General features: G+C 40.6%; 2 protein-coding genes across 4 annotated transcripts; one reads left to right on the forward strand and one right to left on the reverse strand.

Moving 5' to 3' along the window:
* Positions 1 to 189: 189 nt before the first annotated feature.
* On the forward strand, positions 190 to 9,199 carry LOC127938270 (leucine-rich repeat and fibronectin type-III domain-containing protein 5). Of its 2 annotated transcripts, none has more exons than XM_052534744.1 (3): positions 190 to 469; positions 4,764 to 6,184; positions 8,027 to 9,199. In XM_052534744.1, exons 2-3 carry the CDS (start codon positions 4,791 to 4,793, stop codon positions 8,892 to 8,894), a joined length of 2,262 nt encoding a protein of 753 aa, XP_052390704.1. In that variant the 5' UTR covers positions 190 to 469; positions 4,764 to 4,790; the 3' UTR covers positions 8,895 to 9,199. The 2 variants fall into 2 exon arrangements, with proteins under 2 accessions (XP_052390704.1, XP_052390705.1); XM_052534745.1 differs by lacking the exon at positions 190 to 469 and adding an exon at positions 3,562 to 3,752.
* Positions 9,200 to 11,959: 2,760 nt separating this feature from the next.
* LOC127938278 (transcriptional repressor protein YY1) lies at positions 11,960 to 19,477 on the reverse strand. 2 transcript variants are annotated; one of them, XM_052534773.1, is made up of 6 exons: positions 18,800 to 19,477; positions 17,103 to 17,265; positions 16,080 to 16,124; positions 15,847 to 15,907; positions 15,569 to 15,727; positions 11,960 to 12,772 (listed from the first exon to the last, which is right to left on the reverse strand). In XM_052534773.1, exons 1-6 carry the CDS (start codon positions 19,308 to 19,310, stop codon positions 12,590 to 12,592), a joined length of 1,122 nt encoding a protein of 373 aa, XP_052390733.1. In that variant the 5' UTR covers positions 19,311 to 19,477; the 3' UTR covers positions 11,960 to 12,589. The 2 variants fall into 2 exon arrangements, with proteins under 2 accessions (XP_052390733.1, XP_052390734.1); XM_052534774.1 differs by lacking the exon at positions 16,080 to 16,124 and having other exon boundaries at positions 18,800 to 19,446.
* Between the last annotated feature and the right edge of the window lie 501 nt (positions 19,478 to 19,978).

Consider the following 19,978-nt stretch of genomic DNA (forward strand, 5'->3'; position numbering starts at 1 on the left):
ACAGGATATATTACAGTTTAAAAGATTATCTAATAGCCAAGCTTTGGCACAACGAGGTAACGTAAAAAAATAAAGTATTACAAAATACAATAATTGATATATCAACGTCAGCGTTTAATATTAATATTCCAGAGCGCGCCATCCAATTGGAAGGTCACCGAGTGAGCTGATTAATATTCATGAGCCGATCCTTCTCCGTGCTGGGGCTGGTGACTCGGTGCATGCAGCGTAATGCGGAGCTTCTGTCTGCGCCTTCATTAAAGCTAATGAACATCTCACACACTACAGAACAGGGTCTGATTAGCTCATGGACGACTGGAAGGCCATCGGAGGTCCTGGATGCGGGAGGATCTGATGTGCACTGATATATTTGGGTCACCCGAAGGAAGGAGCTGCTGAAAATGCGGTGATTTCGGTGGAAACACGGCGTGCCTTCGCCCTGATGAAGCAAAGCTGATATCTTCGACAGGTAAAGGATGGGGTTTCCTCACTGCATTCATTCTCAGATGCGCTCTGAGACGCGTCTTCATCTTCTGAGCACATCACTGAGATCTTCAGGACAGCCATGAGAAGGAAAGAAACCCTAAATCACACATTTAACGAATGCACTCGATCAGAACACATTGCAAGGTCACAAAACGCCTTTACCTGCTGCGAGTGCGCTCGAAATGAAGGATGCATGTCATGTTTCATTATCAATAAATCATGTGCAATGCATTTGCAGACTAGGAATGATGGCAGCTTATTCCATTACTGCAGTTTTACATTGAACTGGTTGACAGTATCAGGGTGGTACAGATCTCAGGGCCTTCACACAGTGGGTCTTTATACTCGTTTCACTCGAATATTTCGGTTATTAGTCTATGATGGAATATATTTCATATGCTTTTGTAGATGCAGGTGTTGAAGAGGGTTGTGCTTGGTTGTTTCCTGCAGCAGGCTTTGATTCATCATCTTCGTGTTGTTTGATGGCTGCTCTGATCAGCTTGGATCTGATGCTCAGTTAACAGAGACATTTCACAAATGTTTTTAAAGGTTGTGTAAATGTTATAACAAATTACTCTTAAAATCATGTATTTGATATGGGTTCTCGTAATGTTGAGAGGAAACTGTTCTCAGAATCTTATAACGTTATCTGTACGATTCAGAACCAAGCGTCTTTAATACACAACTAAACTGCACGTTGTAGATGTTTAAAAGGCATTTATAAAAAATAATGGTTTCACAATTGATTCAAACCCTGACAGGGTTTCACGTGGGCCAGATGTGGGCCGGATCCGGGCCAACACTATGTTGCTGTCTGGGAAGGTAATGTTCCTGTAGTCTTTGCATAGCCAAGAAAAAACATTCTTTAAAAGAACGTGTTGCGAGAACATTCAAATGTAACATTTTCATAATTTTATCACGATAAGATCCTCTGTAGCTCATACAATCAAGAAATACGTTCTTAATACATAAAAAAAAAATTATGTCTTGAATGTTTAAAAAACATGTTTTCATAACTTCATGGCAAAACATTCTAAAAGCCTTTTTGATTGGTGGGTCTGTTTTGTTATAGTTTTGTAAAGGAAAGTGTTTAAAATGTATGAATCCTAAAAGATTCGCTGATTTATAGTATTCATATTGGTGATTTTTTTTAAATTGTATATATATATATATATATATATATATATATATATATATATATATATATATTTATTTATTTATTTATTTTTAGGTGTAATGTTCAATTCCATTACAGATCTGGATGTCTAGGAGCAGAAATCATTGAGCGGAGAATGTTGATCTCTGAACAATTTCTCTAGACACTGAGAACAGAAATCAAATTCTAAACATTACTTTAAGAGAGAGAAGTTTTGTCCTATCATTTATAGAAGTAAAAAAAAAAATGGTTTTGAGAACGTTCTCTGAAGGTTTTGGAAGGTTCTCTCAAAGTTAAACATTCACAGAACGTGTTCAGAGTAATTTGGTCTTCAGTAATGTTCTCAGAATGATAGCACAAAACCGTTATTGATGCATCATACACAGAATGTTTTATTTCTGGAATTTATTTTAGTTGGACGCTCATCTAACGTTTTCAAATGTTACTATTCTAAAGTAACGTTCCCATAATGTTACAATGGAACGTTCACATAAAAAAACGTTTCTAAAACATTTAAAAAACAGGACATTTTTAACGTTCAGAGAACATTCCGAGGAAACATTCTTATAACTTCATGGGAACGTTAGCAGAATGTTCTTGGAGCATCGGAATGTGTCTATCCAATCCTAAATGTTGGTAACGGGTTTGAGAGCACTGAATGTTCGGCTGTAGGTGTGTGAACAAACCAAACTCTCTCTCTGACACATCGAGTCGAGGAGATCCGTCATGCTGCTTCATTTATGCTTCACTGAGTGTTGGATGGGAGAAACGGGATGAAAAAAATAAAAATGGCTCGCTGTGAGCATCCAATAGCACATTCACAGCGGTGTTTCTGAGGGGAAGCGCGCTCAAAATACAGACGCTTTGCCAACTAAAGCAGCCAGCTGGATGGTGAACAACACCAGACACAGACTCAATGAAGAAGGTGATTAGAGATGCAGAGAGGGTGACATCACCCGCCTGTTAAACACCAACAACACGGTCATTTGTGCTTGACCCGTGAGCTGTAGTGTGTTATGATTATAAGACTATATTCCATGCATTATTTAGACTCCGCTAACAGGGAATGTTCTCAGAACGTTCTGTCAAGGTTGCTGTAACGTTAATGGAACGTTCCTTTAAATGTATCTAGTCTTTTAGCGTTAATGGTATGTTTGTTCAAAGTTATCTGGATGTAAATAATGTTTGCAAATCATTAACAAAAACTATTTATACATCATTAATGGAAGAATTGTTCTTAGCTGGACATATTTCTGCCACTTGTTTTCAGATAACATTGAAAAGTAACATTTCTATTCTTTGTTTGTTTAACCCAGAAAAAAATATGGAATATATATATATATATATATATATATATAATATATATATATATATATATATATATATATATATATATATATATATATATATATATATATATATATATATATAAAACATAAAAAAATGGGAAATTATTAACATTCAGAAATAACGTTTTCGTAACTTAATGAAACATTAGCAAAAATTTCTGAGAATATAAGACTGTTATTAAAATAAAATCCTGTTCTTAATGACTTGCCTGGTTGAATAAATGTTTAATAAAATATATATATATATATAAAAAAAGGGTTTTAAATGATACTTGTTTTTTAAAGGTTGTTAATTGTTTCAGAACGTTCAGAAAACATTCAAAAGTAGCATTCCCATAATGTCTGCAAAATGATACAATGAAACGTTCCCTTAACATTTGCATAACCAAACAGAACACCATTTTCTAAAACAGAAAAAAACGTTCAGAAATAGCGCTTTTATAACTTAATGTTAATACTAGCGAAACGCTCTTAGCACATATGTCACGGGTCACGTGTGTTTGCTCAGTGGCAGCATGTCATTATTTAAAGCTGTGGCCTCTATATGTGACAGAGATGAATTGGCATGCGTGTTCCTGTTGTTTATTTCATGCATTTTATAGTTTAGCACGCTCCCGTTTTCATTGCTCTTCCATACTGTCAGGTGTCACTTTTATTGCCTATTTTTACATGCAGGTCTCACTCCAGCCGGCTCCTGTGTTGTGTGTATGACAGTGTAATGATGCCGACTCTCTCGTGATCACAGACCTGATGCATGGCAGGTTATTATCGCATGCATTCTCAGCACACAGCTTATCACCCGTGACAGCACTCGACATCTTCAAAACGCACATTCAGGTGTGATCTCCAGGGTTACAAATGACAGAAACCTCAAGAACCGATCTGCTTATATTTTAAACAGAAACCACGAGCCAATGCTCCGATCTCTCTGTAAATGCACACACAATTAAACATTCATGATCTTTGCAAAGAAGCATTCTAATCAAAACCGTAGCTGGTATGAAATGTCATATCTCGTCAAGGACTCAAGAGTCATTCAGAGATGTTTCTCGTCGCACACAAGTAATCAGAAACACGAGCGAATCTCCTCTTTGAGACATCAGACTGATTCAGACGAGTAACTGGACGGCCAGACGAGTCTTCCACAGATGACGATCAACACTATCGTATCAAACACAGCATGAGCTTTAAGAAATGTCCCTGTCAGATTTCCTCAGACCAAACTGTTAACTGTTTGTTTGTACAGCAGAGAAACTGTTGTGCTCCCGTCTAGCATTTATTTAGGCAATATTAATAATTGTCATCTTAACGACTCATCTTGCACGTAGGGTAATTTTTTGTCAAAGCCTGTTTTTTTCTGCTCAGCAAGGCTGCATTAATTAATTTGCTCAGAAACCAAATTAAAATTATGAAATACTTGTACAGTTTAAAACCGCTGTTTTCTGTGTTAATCTATCATGAATGTGATTGATCGCTGCGATCAAAGCTGTATTTTCAGCATCATTACTCCAGTCTTCAGCGTCAGAAATCATTCTAAATCAATATGCTGATTTTCAACATTTCTGATTATTATAAATGTAGTGGAAACTTGAGAATAAACTCAAGAGAACAAGTGTTCAGTGTTCAAACCCTGTGCTACATTATAAACGTCTCTTATGATCAATTTAATGTGTCCTTGCTGTATAAAGGTATTAATTTCGTTCAGCCTGACACACTCGCCGCTCCTGATCTCTTGATATTGAGAAGCGTCTCTGTGTTTGCTCTCTCCGCAGGTTGTTTAACCAATCCCCACAACCCAGATGGAGACGCTACTGGTTTATTTGATGGTTGTTGTAATGGCGTTAAAGGCCCAGAAGATCCAAGTGTGTCCCAAGCGCTGCATCTGCCAGGTTTTGTCCCCCAATCTGGCAACCTTGTGTGATAAAAAGGGTCTGCTGTTCGTCCCTCCAAACATCGACAGACGCACCGTCGAGCTCCGACTCGGGGACAACTTCATCACGAGCATCAAGCGGAAGGATTTCGGGAACATGACCAAACTGGTGGACCTGACGCTCTCTAGGAACACGATAGGATCGGTCACGCCGCACGCGTTCAACGATCTGGAGAACCTCCGCGCCCTTCATCTGGACAGCAACCGCTTGACCCACATAACCAACGATACGTTTAGCGGCATGTCCAAGCTGCACCATCTCATTCTGAACAACAACCAGCTCACGCACATCCACATAGGAGCGTTCAACGACCTTCTGGCGCTGGAAGAGCTGGATCTATCCTACAACAACCTGGAGAGCGTGCCGTGGATCGCCATCCAGCTCATGAGCAACCTGCACACCTTAAACCTGGACCACAACATGATCAACTACATCCCCGAAGGAACCTTCTCCGGGCTTCAGAAGCTCAAGCGTCTGGATGTGACGTCTAATAAGCTCCACAAGCTCCCGCCGGATCCGGTTTTCCAGCGCGCCGGAGTTTTAGCCACGTCTGGTGTCTTGGGTCCGACGTCGTTCGCGTTGAGTTTCGGAGGAAACCCGCTGCACTGTAACTGTGAGCTGCTGTGGCTTCGACGTCTGCGGCGCGAGGATGATCTGGAGACCTGTGCGGCTCCGCAGCATCTCGCCGGACGCTATTTCTGGACCGTATCCGAGGAGGAGTTCCTGTGCGAGCCGCCGCTCATCACTAGACACTCGCAGGAGACGCACGCTCTCGAGGGCCAGCAGGTGTCCCTGCGCTGTAAAGCCCGAGGAGACCCGGATCCCGTCATGCACTGGATCGCTCCGGACGGGAAGCTGGTGTTCAACTCCAGTCGCACCGTCCTCCATTCGGACGGGACCCTGGACATCCTGATCAGCACGGTCAAGGACTCCGGATCTTTCACCTGCGTCGCGTCCAACCCGTCCGGAGAGGCGCAGCAGACGGTGGATCTGCTCATCACCAAACTTCCACATTTCACCAACGACACCAGTATGGTCCAGGAGCCGGATCCGGGGTCATCTGACATCGCCACTTCTGCCAAGACGGGTGGAGACGGAGGCTCCTCGTTGGGCAACAAGGGTGGAGCGGAGAAGAGGGTCCTGATCTCGGAGATCACTGCATCCACGGCTCTGGTGAAGTTCAACTTTCAGAGGAATATTCCAGGGATCCGGATGTTCCAGGTGCAATACAACGGCACGTACGACGACTCGTTAGTGTACAGGTGAGCCTGCTTGGGTTTAAACACCTTCCAGCATTTCAGAGAGCTGTGCACAGATGGTTCAATACAATACTTCACATTTACAGCTTCACATCAACAAACATAAATCAGTATTAAAGTAAAATTGATCAATTATGAAGAAACTTTGAGCTGTGTAGCAATATTGGGTAGAAGACAATAGTGTTGTTGCCGTCTCTTTATTGTTTTCAAAATGTTAGCAGAGAAATGTTCATGGAACGCTTGTCCTGAAACGTTTCAGTTGGATGTTCCTCTAACATATTTTAAATGTTACTACTTGTTTCAGAACTTTTAGAGAACGTTCAAAAGTAACAAAATGTTACAACGGAATGTTCCCTTAACGTTCATATAACCAAGAAAAAACATTTCTAAAACATTTTTAAAGAACTGGACATTTTGAGCGTTCAGAGAGTTAAGTCTTTTTAACTTCTGGCAAGATTCTCTCACAATTATGAACAAACATTCTTCCAGTAATTAATTATGTTCTCAAAACATATTTTTTAGGTTTTATGATCACTTTTTAACATTATGATTCAGAACAAAACAATGTGACCACTGCAGTCTGAATCCTGAACGAACGACTGTTATGAGCTGCTTCTTTTCTGTGAATAAAACATCATCCTGTGAGACTTAGTTACTGATTGGTTGTTCATAATAGAATGGAAAGACAAACGTAAGGAAGAACTGGAAGTGGACAAGTTTATGATGAGTTAAGAGAGAACAAGTTGATTTTCTTCTGAGGTCAGTGACAGGTTTGCTCATTTTGGCAAATTTGTCAGAAAACTAAACTTCATATCTAGCTCCTCGAGGAAATATATCTTATTTTAAGAATGTAAAAAAAAACATTGTACTGGAAAATAAAAAAGTAAGATCCCAGCTAACGGGAAACATTCTCACAACTTTCTTTTTAATGTTATATAAATGTTAGGACAAAACATTCGTAAAGTAATGTTTATGGAACGTTTTATTACTTTATTAATATTTGGTATATAATTCTCATAACACTGAGAGAAAATGTTCTGAGAGAAACATAAGGTTGTAATGATGTTGTTTGTCCTTGAACGTCTAAATAGTGTTTATGTAACCTTAAAATAATGTTAGAATCACAACAAGAAACTGGACATTTTAATGTTTTTAGACTACTAAAAATAAACGTTCAAACACACAATGGTTTTGTAAACAGTATAGTTAGTAGAATGTAGTTAATAAAGCAGATAGTTCCGGTCCTTGATTCTGATTGGCTGAGCCAAGTTCAAAGCTGTTGTAAATTACTCTACAAAGTAACACACCTTTGTTTACTTCTGTGTGTTGCTCGGCAACCACTTTGTAGCAACCACAACTGTTTCTAAGGAGCTACATTGTTTTGTGCAAGAATACTGTTTTTTATTAATATCATTACACTTTATTTGCTCTGTTTTATTCTGTGAAACCTTAATACGTGTATGGAATAACCGTTTTATGACAGCAATAATCCCAGTGAAGCCATGGTTAACAGTGAATTTATAACAGCTAAGAAGCGTCATACCTAAAACATAAAATCACAGTAAACCACGGCTTCTTGAGGCTTATTTCTTTATTTAAAAAAATGTAAATAATCACAGGAAAACTGGACATTGCAACATTTTAGAAACATTTTGAAACAACGTTCCCACAATGTTTTTGTTACCCATGAATGATTTTTCCAGTGTGTTTGATTTCTCTGTGTATTTCTGTAACATTACGTTCCTAATGGAATCAAATGATGAATAACAGCTCATTAATCATGTTCTGAGTGATGCACGTTGACTGGTTCCAGTGTTTCTGACTGTGTTTGGCTGTTTCTTACAGAATGATTCCTCCGACCAGTAAAAGCATCACGGTCAACAACCTGGCAGCAGGAACCATGTACGATCTTTGCGTTCTGGCCATTTACGACGACGCTATGACGGCGCTGACGGCTACTCGTGTGGTGGGCTGCGTTCACTTCTCCACCGAGCCGCAGTATCTGAGCTGTCACTTCATGCAGTCACAGTTCCTGGGCGGCACCATCGTGGTCATCATCGGCGGCGTGATCGTGGCGTCCGTCCTGGCCTTCATCATCTTCCTCATCGTGCGATACCGGGTGTGCCAGCAGGAGGGCGTGGAGAAGGGTGTAGAGCTGGGCGACGTGCGCTCGCCGTCCGAGCATCAGGTGTGTGGCATCATCAAGTCCATGTCCAAGCAGGTTCTGGGTCCAGACGCGTGTCGGAAGAAATCACCGCAGAGCGACTCCGTCCCGTCCCGACAGTCCAAGCCAGCTCTTCCGGACTGCACCGTCTCCACGTCCTCCGCCATCCACAGCTGGCACCCTGCGTCCCCGAGTCCGGTCCGCCCGGCGCGCACGGACACACAAGTCAACATAGAGCTGGACAACACCAACAGGAACAACTCGGCCAAGCTGCGTCCCACCGTGCGCTCCTATTCCACCCTGGTGACCCCGGGGTCACGCAGAGCCCAGCTCCAGAGCCTCCACAACTACCAGACGGTTCCGGTGAGCTGTGTGCGCGTCAGCCGCCGTCACTCGCTGAACGTAGACTCGTGCAAACCTCCGGCGTACGTCACCCGCCCGCAGCCGCTGCGCTCCAAGCGTAGTTTATCCATGAGCGGCGGAGACATTCCCCAGATGGAGACATCCTCACCGTCCCAGGCCCCGTGCGCTCTGGAAAGCACATTATAATGCAGGATTTTGCCTTCACTTGAATTCTGTGGTTTTTAATAGTGTTCCAGGCCACCGTACGTGCGTCATATTCCCGGACTGTCAAGAGGACGATGTTTTTTAAGCACAAATTAAATACTGTTTCCTGCATATTGTAAAACAATACTACGACTTGTATATTTCTTTGTTTAATGGAATAATACACAGACACTGCATACAAACATGTAACGTTGTGTAAAATAAAATGTGAAAATGATACGTTTGTTAATTATGACTCGCGATGCATTGTGGATTTGATAATAAAAGCAGCGAAACATCGTCGACAACGACGTAAGAACTTTACAAATTGAATATGGTTTGGTGAATAGGGTTTACAAATTTAGCAGGTTTTACGAAGGTACATTTAAAACATTTTTACAACCAAGCAAGATATAAAAGGAATGCATTTAAGGGAACAGAATTTATTATTATTTTTGTCGTTGCAAAATGTCACGATCGCCACTGACACACATTTGTTCTGGCTGTAATCATAAACACACTTTATTTTGTTCGGTTTCTCATAAATCAAGACTTTGTTTATCTTCTCTCATTGTGCGTCTCCAGTAAATGAGTCTTGATTTGAGGATGTTTAGATATTTGTACTTTTTATTTATTTTATTTTTTCAGTGCATTCAACATTTAATGCCATGACTTTATCATTTTAAGACTGCTCTGATTTAAGACACAACACTGATCTGATTTTTTTCAGTTATTCTTAAAGAGATGAGGCAGGCTTCGTGTATGGAGTCAAAGTGTCAAAAATACTATTTGTAACATTAACTATGGCGTTATATTAATGTAAAAAAATATTTGTAAAATATATCTAGCCTTTTCCCCATCTCTCACACACTTCTGGGACTGCATTTTGTTGATGAACATGAACATGACTTTTGATAAACTATTGCAGCATTAAAGATTTATCTTTTTAGATCCCTAGAAAGGGAATGTTTATGCAAGCCACACTAGTTTATTTTATTTGAAAACTTATATATAATAAATTTAAATCAGGAGTTATAAATTTAATTAAGGAATTTAATTAATCCATTAATTCCCATGGGGTTAATACTGATCTTCCTGAAGACTCACACTAATAAAAGATGTTTTCCAGAGGAAGGAGATTTTTTCAGCAGGTTTGTGTTCAGATGGAAGCTTTATTGGAATCGCTTTTAAAATAAATGTTATTTTACCATCAAGTAAACAGTATTTTAATATGATTGCATGACGTTATGTGCTGGATATGGCCAGCTAACAAAAAAAAATTCAACTGATCTTTTATTTATTTTTGTTTTTAATGGGTTTAAATGATTTGATTATACTTAATTTAAGCAGCAACTAAATTTTACGTTTTTTAGTTAAAATAAGTGGACATTTTAGAGTATGTTCTAAGAACGTTTCACTACTGTTCAAAATAAGGAATACATTTTTTTTTTTTACTTTCGCTTTTATTGAGAAAGAATGACGAAGCAATCGGTCCTGCTGAATTATTCATGAGCTAATTAATCCGCTGTGACGAGGACAGACGCTGATTGGACACTCGAATCCTCTTACCTGTGGAGAGAAATAATAAACGAAGAATCATAATATGCGCAGAAGCAATTCCAAGCATATGAATTATTAATAGAGCGAAAAGTGCTCTGAATGAACATCCTGATTACTCCTGAATAAGAGAGCAAAGTGAAACTCCTGGGTCTCAACATCTGACAGAAAGAGCCTCGTGACCTTTGACTGAGTTTCAGCTTCATATATAAAAATAAATAATAATAATAATAATCAGAAGAGTGGAGTTTCCCAGGATGCTTTCAGCTCCAGTCTCAACCAAATGAAGAGCAACAGACCTGGTGTATCTGACTGCCCCAGAGGATGATGGGAAATGTAGTTTAATGCTCTGCTGATGGGGTTTTCTCAGAAGCTCTCAGGAAGGTTTCTCGCTCTTCATGGTGTCGTGTTTCTCTGGAAAAGCACTGAAATAAGATGATTAAACTACTTACAGAAGACACAACTGTTACGGAGAAAATGGACTGTATTTAAACGTTCATTTTTCATTATAATAAAAACATGTATTATTTACATATAAAATATATTTATGTATAATTATATTAAAATTCGTTTTTATTTACATATTACATTTGTAATTTAATTATATTAACATTATTAATTATACATTCTATATTATAATTATATATATATATATATATATATATATATATATATATATATATATATATATATGTTACATTATTAAAATTAGAATTATATAGTATTATTTGCATTATTTACACATGTTCAACTTATGTTAAAATTTTATATAATTTACAAACATAAATTACACATAACAATTAGAATTATATTATTTACATAAATTATAAATAAAAAAGATACATATATTACTTTAGATCATAAATTACAACAGTGTCGTTTAGCACCTTTCAGATTGATGTAGTATTCCTCAGTAATGATGGATGAGATCAGATCAGATCTGCAGGTTTATCTGAGCGCTGCTGTGCTGCTGCATGTCTGTTACCTTGGCAACATATTCCTGCATGTATGATCCCATCTGCAGCAGACACAGGAACGACCTGACGCAACACCTGCACATCTATCTGTGAGTTAATAATGAGGTAAATATCACTTTGGAGAACATCATCTTAGAATCAATGCTCCCCAAACACTGAGATCATGTGTGTGTGTGTGTGTGTAGCAGCTGTTGAGTCTTCATGAATAAAAGAAGTTGTAAAACAAAGATTATTGCAGTATGTTTTACAAAAACAAAAATAACTATACATTTCTTTTTTTACTTAATTACATTTAATCCAACGTGATTTATTTATATTTAGTTTTTGTGAAATGTACAAGCTATTTCTGTGTGAAAATTATTACAAAGAAAATCCTACAACGAAATGTTCTAAAGAAAAAAGCTTTTAACATTTGAAACTTATTATAATTCATTTATTTGACATTTCTGGTAATTAAAGCTGGAATAAAATAAATAGGCAACCATCTGAAATTAGTTTCAATTGATAGAAATATTTGAAAGAAATGACAATTAGTAAAAACACAAATAAGTAATTTAATGGTATATAAAGAACACAAGATAACAAGCTTATGTCTAGACTATGTTCCAATCAGACATGTCCTTTAATGTCAGCATGATTCTAGAGAAGCAAATTAAGTTGACAAAAGCTGATTTTTCCTTCTTTAATTGTAGTTTGCTGAAATACAGGTGAGGTGTAAATATCAACGAAGGATAGTTCATGGTTTGGACCTTTACAATACATTCTAACAAAGAAAAGCGTGGAGCTGTAAGTGATCAGATAGAGGACGAAGTCTCTCGCTCAGATCATGAACAACCACACAAACAACAGAAAGAAACACACATCGCTCACAGCAAACAACATCAGCTCTCGTCAGCAACTCTCGGGATTATTCATGATCACAGGTCGCTTACCAAAAGAAGTGTACAATATGCACACTTGGAGAAAGAGAAAATTAAAAGCCATATGAAGACCAGAGAGAACGGAGTAAGAGTGGAGGAGGAAGCAACAGTCCTGATGTTGTCGTCTGTTGATCTGCAGTGTAGAGCCTCATCCGCCGACAGAGCCGTGTCACGAGGTGCGAGCTCCTTCAGTCCGTGTGAGAACCACTGCTTCACGTCCAGTGTGTCCACGCCGCGCCGCAGTTCATTGGGTGCTTTTGGCTTTGGCGTGTGTCAGGATGTGTGATTTGAGGTTGGTGGACTGAGCAAACTTTTTATTGCAGCCGTCGAACGGGCAAACGTACGGCCGGTCCCCGGTGTGAATCCGGACGTGTGTCCGAAGATTAAAGTCCAGAGAGAAGCGCTTCCCACAGCCCTCGAACGTGCACTAGACGGAGAGGAGCACAGCACGATTAGAGACGCTCTCCAAGCACAGACTGAACAGATGTGCACACACACACACACACACACCTGGAGAACTCTCTTCACACACACACACACACACACACACACACGGAGAACTCTCTTCACACACACACACACACACCTGGAGAACTCTCTTCACACACACACACACACACACCAGTTCGTCAGACTGTGAACTATATATTACCATAAGAGCATCTCAAGTCATAGTAATAATACTTTCATATTTTAATTCAGCAGTAAAACCCTGTTGTGGAAAAAAGAAATGTTAAATTATTTTCACTTGATTCTATTTTAAGTTTAATCTTTGATAATAAATTTGTATTAACAGAAAAAACAAGTAAACATTTCGTAGTGCTGTTACTGTAAAAATATTGCAATAATTTTCAAGTTGTAAGTTTTATGAAAACAATTAGGCGTTTGATTATTAAAACTGAACCTATTATACTGCAAAAAAAAATAAAAAGTGGGAAAAACTGATTTTGAAGGGCTGTAAAAATGTACTTCTTTTTTTTACTTAAACAATAACCTGTTGTTTAATTGTCTCTGTTCCAGTAAGACATGTTTTCTGATTACTCTAGTGTAAGCAGTGAAACAGAAGAGATCGTCGGACGGTCAGCGGTGGTCTCGTCTAGTGTTGCACGGTGCACCGATGCTTCAAAAGTATCCCGATTCACGGAAATTAAAAAAAAAGTCACGATTCCTAAATTTATTAGTATTGATACTTCAAAGAATGACTGCGTTCCAGATTCGTAAGGTCGCGGTGGGTAAAGAAATGTTACTTTATTTGCGGGCTGGGGCGGGAAAAAATGATTTCATAAAAGCGGGATCCACAGATTGGTAATAAACCGGACCCGTGCATCACAAGGCTGCATGAGCGAGCACACGTGATACTGTCTCCACCGGTCCACGACTGGAGAAAAACATGACGCTCATTAAAGCTCACTGAGTTTTCTCCTCTGAAAGAAAAGGCTGCACAACTGACTGAAGAAGTTACAATATCTGAGATATTGCTGCTAATTTATTTGCTTTTTTATTTTTTTTACTTGAATGCCATTGCTTAAATTGATATTATTTAATCTTCTGAGTTCAGAAACATTGTTTAAAGAGCCAGTAAGATTAAAATTCTAAGCTTCCTATCACGGTTTATAAGTCATGTACAATAGGTTTAAATCCATCCAAGGTTAAAAAACATTGTCATTTTGTCAAAATATCATTTTAAAATTACCTCAATTCTCAGAGATCCCCAAAAGGTTCGCGCGAAGCTGTTCAAAAGATTCAGTTTCCTTAAACCCCACCTTTCGGTAGCATACTGTGTTCTGATTGGTCAACTGACATAGTCAGGTTTGATTGGTTGTTCCGCACACACCTCCACGGTAAACAATGCGTTAGCATCTGTTTGGGGTGAATTATGTCTTATTCCTCTCATCGCGAAGCAAACAGTAAAATAAAAACTTGAACAGTCTTGCTGCTTTTTCTTCTGTGTGTGTGTATTCAAGCCGCGTGCTTCAGTTTGAATCTGAATAGCGCGTTCAGCGCGGGGGCGTGGTCACATTAGATATAATGAAGGGAGACGTGAAAAACAGACATTGCGTTGTTTTCATATGGATTACTTTATCACAGAATATCTGTTAGCAGCACTTGTTACACTTCATTTTAATGACGTGTCTGTACATGACGATCAGCGCAGACAGGCTGCAGACAGCACACATACTGATAAGACGCTCGGGAGAAAACAGACACATAACTTCATAATCATACTTCGCGTTGTGATTCAGAGATGCTTGTTGGTCTAAATAGAGTTGGTAATGAACCCTCTTTTATGGCCAAACGCTTTGAAAATCCCGCTGTACTCACCGAGATTAGAAAAGCAGTCATCAGTGAAATGTTGTGAACACAACAAAAGGGATTTGTTGTACTGCTCTGGTATTGTGGTAAAAATGAATTTTAGCCATTGGTTCTTCTGCTCTTCATTCTTTGGCAGTGAAAATAAGACAAACTTGCCGTTACAATTAAAAACACACTGTCTCCTCGACATGATGCTCTCACACCAACCAGAGCGTCTGTGTGTGTGTCTGTGGGGGGGGGGGGGGCAGGTCAGAGGTCAGTTTCTCTCAAGACGGTACGCAGAGATTATTATGCAAAGTGCTCCCAGTGACGTACATAGAGATGGGCAAAAGATTTGAAATCTATAACGACTCGTTTCAGCGATTCAGAGTCGACTCCTTACTTTAGAAGCCAATAACTTTATAAATCGTGTACTTTTTGGTTTAATTATTCGCACATTTGTTTACACAGATGGACAGCTACATCATACACTGTAATACAGGTAGTTTTTGATTTACCATCTGTGTGGCTCTTTAATATTATCCCTGTTCATATTTTTATTCAAAGTTCAGAATCAAGATAAATTTATTACTTATGTTTCTAATGATAACTGAGATAATTCTGCTGAATGTATTCTTTCTTTACCTTGAATGTCATTGCTCTATTTAATTTTTTATATTTTTATATTTTCATATTTTGTTGAAATGTTTAATATATCTGCTGTTCATATGTTCATTTATTAGTGTGTTATATGATTAGAATGTTGTCCCAGTTTTAAAATAAACCACAGCAATGATATTTGAGAGTGTATTTTCCCCTTTCAGGAAAAGTATCAAAAAGTATCGAAATGGCAATTCTTGACTAGGTGTCGACATCGAAACAGTGATTTTGGTATCGTGACAACACTAGTCTCATCGCTCGGGTGAAGTACCTGGAAGGGTTTCTCTCCGGTGTGCACCAGCTGATGGCGCTTGAGTTTGGAGCTCTCCACGAAGGCTTTCCCGCACTCGGCGCACACGTGAACCCGCGGACCGTGAGTGTGCAGGTGCTTCCTCATCGCTGAATTATCCCTGAACATCTTACTGCAGCCCTGCAGAAACACAGGAGAGGAGTGAGATCGCTCGCGTCGCTGAACACACACACACGCACACACACACGCACACTCACACACACACACACACACACACACACTCTCTCACACACACTCACTTTGTGCGGGCAGGCTATCGTCCGAGGAGCATCGTCCTCCTTGATCTTCCTCGGCTTCATTCTAGACCAACATAATGACATCAGACATCAGTTACCCAGCATGCTCTGCGTATCAGAGGACATTTAAAGCACTTCCACCCGTGACGTACGGTGCTGCGTTACCCAGTGACCCCAGACGTGACCCCACTGACCAATAACAAGCCCTCAGGTGTGAGATTCAGTCTAAGACTCACCGAGCGGGACTACGAGCAAAACCAGCTCCGCTGGGACTGAAGGGGCTGAGAAATAAAACAACTAACAGTGAACATCTGGACACAGCAGCAGGACGCCCTCACTGACCAACACACACTCAGAACAGAAGAACAGATCTACACTACATCCAGAGATCACATGATCACACACACACACACACACTCACAGACACACAAACTCACACACTCTCTCACACTCACACACGCTCAGACACACACTGACACTACATCCAGAGATCACATGATCACACACACACACTCACAGACACACACACTGACACTACATCATGAGATCACATGATCACACACACACACTCAGACACACACACTGACACTACATCATGAGATCACATGATCACACACACACACTCAGACACACACAGACACACACACTGACACTACATCCAGAGATCACATGATCACACACACACACACTCACAGACACACAAACTCACACACTCTCTCTCTCTCACACAGACAAAGAAAAAACTCACACACACACACACTATCAGACAGACACACACACACACTCACTCACACACATACACAAACAGACACACCCTCACAGACACAGACACAAACACACACTCTCGATCTCTATCACACACACACTCAGACACACACACACAGACAGACAGACACACACACTAACAAATGATTCTTCAAATAAATCCACATTTACTGGAGATGCACTCTTGATAAATGAGATACTGAAATTTAAAATGAAGGGAGTTATTGATTAAACAAGAACAAATATTTTCAACAGTTATATTTCCACACTGACAGATATTTGATATCAGAAAACAAGACTAACTATCTTTTTCCCGCATCTTTTGTAATTAAATCTTGTTATTTGCGCTGGAAACCCCTGAGAGAGAGATTGGAGTTCGCAGTGTTGCTGTGACAGAAGAGCTTCGAGTCTGATGTGTGTCTAAAGAGCTGAACTCAGATGTGAACCCAGCCCCCTCACACCCGCTTCTGACCCTGATACTGTCGGGCTCTGACCTGGCGAACTCCGCCAGCTGCTTCGGGTCCGACAGATCGATCCCCGGGATCCCGCCGGGAGGCAGCTTCTTCCCCGTCATGTACTCGGAGTAATCCGGAGGAGAGTCCTCCCCGATGACCTGCTCCTCCACCACCGTCTCATGATCGAGGTCCTTCTTGTCATCTGAAACACAGACGGCTCCGAATGAGTTCGCAGCGCCACAGTCTCTCTCACACACACACACACACAGTCGCGGAAACTAATAGACTAACGTTACAGGGTTACACGAGCGACGACCGTAACATCCGGGACCTTCGAGTAAACAACAACAACAGAAAACACTTCGAAACCTCAGAGCCCCCCCAAAAATACACAGTTTCAACCAGAACTCTGAAATCTAAATCAGCTAACCACCCAACACAAGTTCTGCTAGTTAAGTTAGTGCTAGTTATCAGACACACGACAGTACATAGACGCTCGTTTCAGTTCCAAACTGATGAAAACAAAACAAAAAAACACACCTTGATGGATATTTAAATCCAAAGAGGCGCGCGCGATTCCCGCCTAAGCATGGTTGCCAGGGTAGCGGTTTTCCCGCACAATTGGGCTATTTTAGAAAAGGAGTTGCGGGAAAAAATACAGAGTTGCGGGTTGCGGTTTTTTGGGCTACATTTATAATGTACCGTGGCCGCAAAAAAATAAATAAAATAAAAGAATTGTGGACAAAGATAAAAGTGAACCTTTTATTAGTGGGGGTTGATCCCCAGGAATTAATACTTGCGAGTAGTATTAATACTTGCGCGCGCGCCACATGTGCTTTGACATCACAAATCAAGCATCATCATCACGTCACTCTCATGAGAGCATTGTAGTCAGAAGCGTCGGTTCGGTTGTCTGTGGATGTACAAGCAGCATTCGAAAATGTCAGGTAAATGGGGAAAGAATGGAAATAAGTATCGCAAAGAATGGGAGACAGAGAAAGGATTAAAGGAGTGGATTCGAAGTGTTCCAAATGATGATAGAATAGCGTTCTGCAAATATTGCAAATGTGAAGTAAGAGCTCACCACGGTGATCTGGTAGCTCATGCTGCGACTGAAAAACATTTTTTTAAAAAAATGCGGCTCCTTTCTCAAATGCCAGAACATTATTTGACACAGGCAGTTCCTTTCTAAGAAATAATGCACCTGAGATTATGTATTAAAAAAAAAAACAGTGTGTGATATTAATAATTTGGGTAAGACAAAAGGCGAATACTTTAAACTTAAACTTATATAAATGTATTTTAAGGCCCTTTGTGGGAATCCAGCCGTTGTCTAATCTGATTGGACACTGAAAAATTGGGCTAGTTTTCATTCCATTTGGGCGGGTTTTGAGTTGCCATTGGGCTGGAAATATTTCTGGGACCTGGCAACCCTGCGCCTAAGCCCAAATTCAAACGTTTAACGGTCTTTAACGGTCTCGCGGCCTACGCACAGCAGCTGCAGCGCGCTCGCGCCATCTTCAAGCCGCAGCACCGTCGCCATTTTTTCGGGCCGCCATAGTGGACCCGGGGAACATGGCGGCGCCCATCGAGAGCTGAAAACATGGCCTCCGTTCAAAACAAAAACACCCGGACGGATTCGCCCGCACTCCCGCTGCAGACAGCGCTCGCAATGAGGACAGACCGCGGAACGGCACGCGCTGCGGACGGACAACGCCCTGCTGAAGGAAACTCACCCGAAGCCCACATCGTGACGGAGAACTCGCCCTCCAGAGTCTTGATCTGCACCTGCTTCTGCTCCCATTTCCTCCCGCTGGCCTCCGCCGCGCTCAGGTAACTCTTCTTGCCCACTTTCTTGCCCCCCGACGCCGCTCTCTTCCCAGCCCGCCCCACAGAGCTCTTGCCCGCGACAGTCAGCAGAGTCTGCCCGAGGTACTCCTCCTCCGCGCCGGGCGCGGGCACCGGGATGAGGATCTGGTCCTCGAAGCCGTCGTCATCCCGGAGCTCCGACTCGTCTCCGCCGACCACCTCCTCGCGGGTCTGGACCAGGATCACCTCCTGGTGCTGGTGGACCTGGCTCGGGTCGTCTGTGACCAGCGGCTGCAGCGCGATCATGGGCTGCTCGTCATCCTCGTCTCCGATCACCGTAGTCTCGATGGTCTCCACCTCGATCTCGTGCAGCTCCACGAGCTCCGCGGGCATCTCCGAGCCGTCCGCCTCGATGTACAGCGTCTCGCCGGATGCCATGTTGAAGTCCGCCAGCTCGCTCGCCTTTGCTGTCGCGTCAAACGCACGCTCGCTTCCCCGCAAACACACCCCCCGATACCCGCACAGCGCACACACTCCGACAATACAAATAACTCTCCGCTACTCACGCGAATTCACGTCGCCACTACGCTCCACTGCCAAATCTCGCGAGATGAGGGTCGGGCTCGCGCAGATGTATTAGTTCTGTTTATGTAATTATTAATATTTTAAATCCAGATTTCATTCTATATTAAAATAAGTTCGATCATTATTTTTATATATTGTATTGGTCTATATGTGGGTTGTTTTTATTTTTCAAAATTGAACCAATTTTAAGATTGTTTTGATTTAGTGTTGATTATTTTTAGCGTTTTTATTTTTTATACAGTCTATGGTTTTTCCTCATGTATGATAGTTATCCTCTTGGATGATATTCATGTGTTCTAACTTGAGAATACATTTATATACTTATGTATTACTTTGTGTTTTTAATATAATTTTTTAACCGAAAATAAATATCAGACATTTTTATTGATATATTAGTGTATTATCTTACGTTGTATTTACTTTTAAATGTGTTAATTGTGCTTGTGTTTTATTTTATTATTCACGTGAAATTTGTATATTATTCGTAATATTATTTCAAAATGTATATTAATATGGTTGTT

This window comes from Carassius gibelio, chromosome A20 (assembly GCF_023724105.1).
Source record: "Carassius gibelio isolate Cgi1373 ecotype wild population from Czech Republic chromosome A20, carGib1.2-hapl.c, whole genome shotgun sequence".
Classification (NCBI taxonomy): Eukaryota; Metazoa; Chordata; class Actinopteri; order Cypriniformes; family Cyprinidae; genus Carassius; species Carassius gibelio.

Bases quoted from the DNA above. Each gene is read 5' to 3' on its own strand.
- LOC127938270 (XM_052534744.1), top strand. From the start codon at position 4,791: ATGGAGACGCTACTGGTTTATTTGATGGTTGTTGTAATGGCGTTAAAG. The intron at 6,185-8,026 runs GTGAGCCTGCTT...TGTTTCTTACAG, and splicing joins GACGACTCGTTAGTGTACAG to AATGATTCCTCCGACCAGTA.
- LOC127938278 (XM_052534773.1), bottom strand. From the start codon at position 19,310: ATGGCATCCGGCGAGACGCTGTACATCGAGGCGGACGGCTCGGAGATG. The intron at 17,266-18,799 runs GTGAGTTTCCTT...TCTGTGTTTCAG, and splicing joins CGTCACGATGTGGGCTTCGG to ATGACAAGAAGGACCTCGAT. The intron at 15,728-15,846 runs GTGAGTGTGTGT...GTGTTTCTGCAG, and splicing joins CGATAGCCTGCCCGCACAAA to GGCTGCAGTAAGATGTTCAG.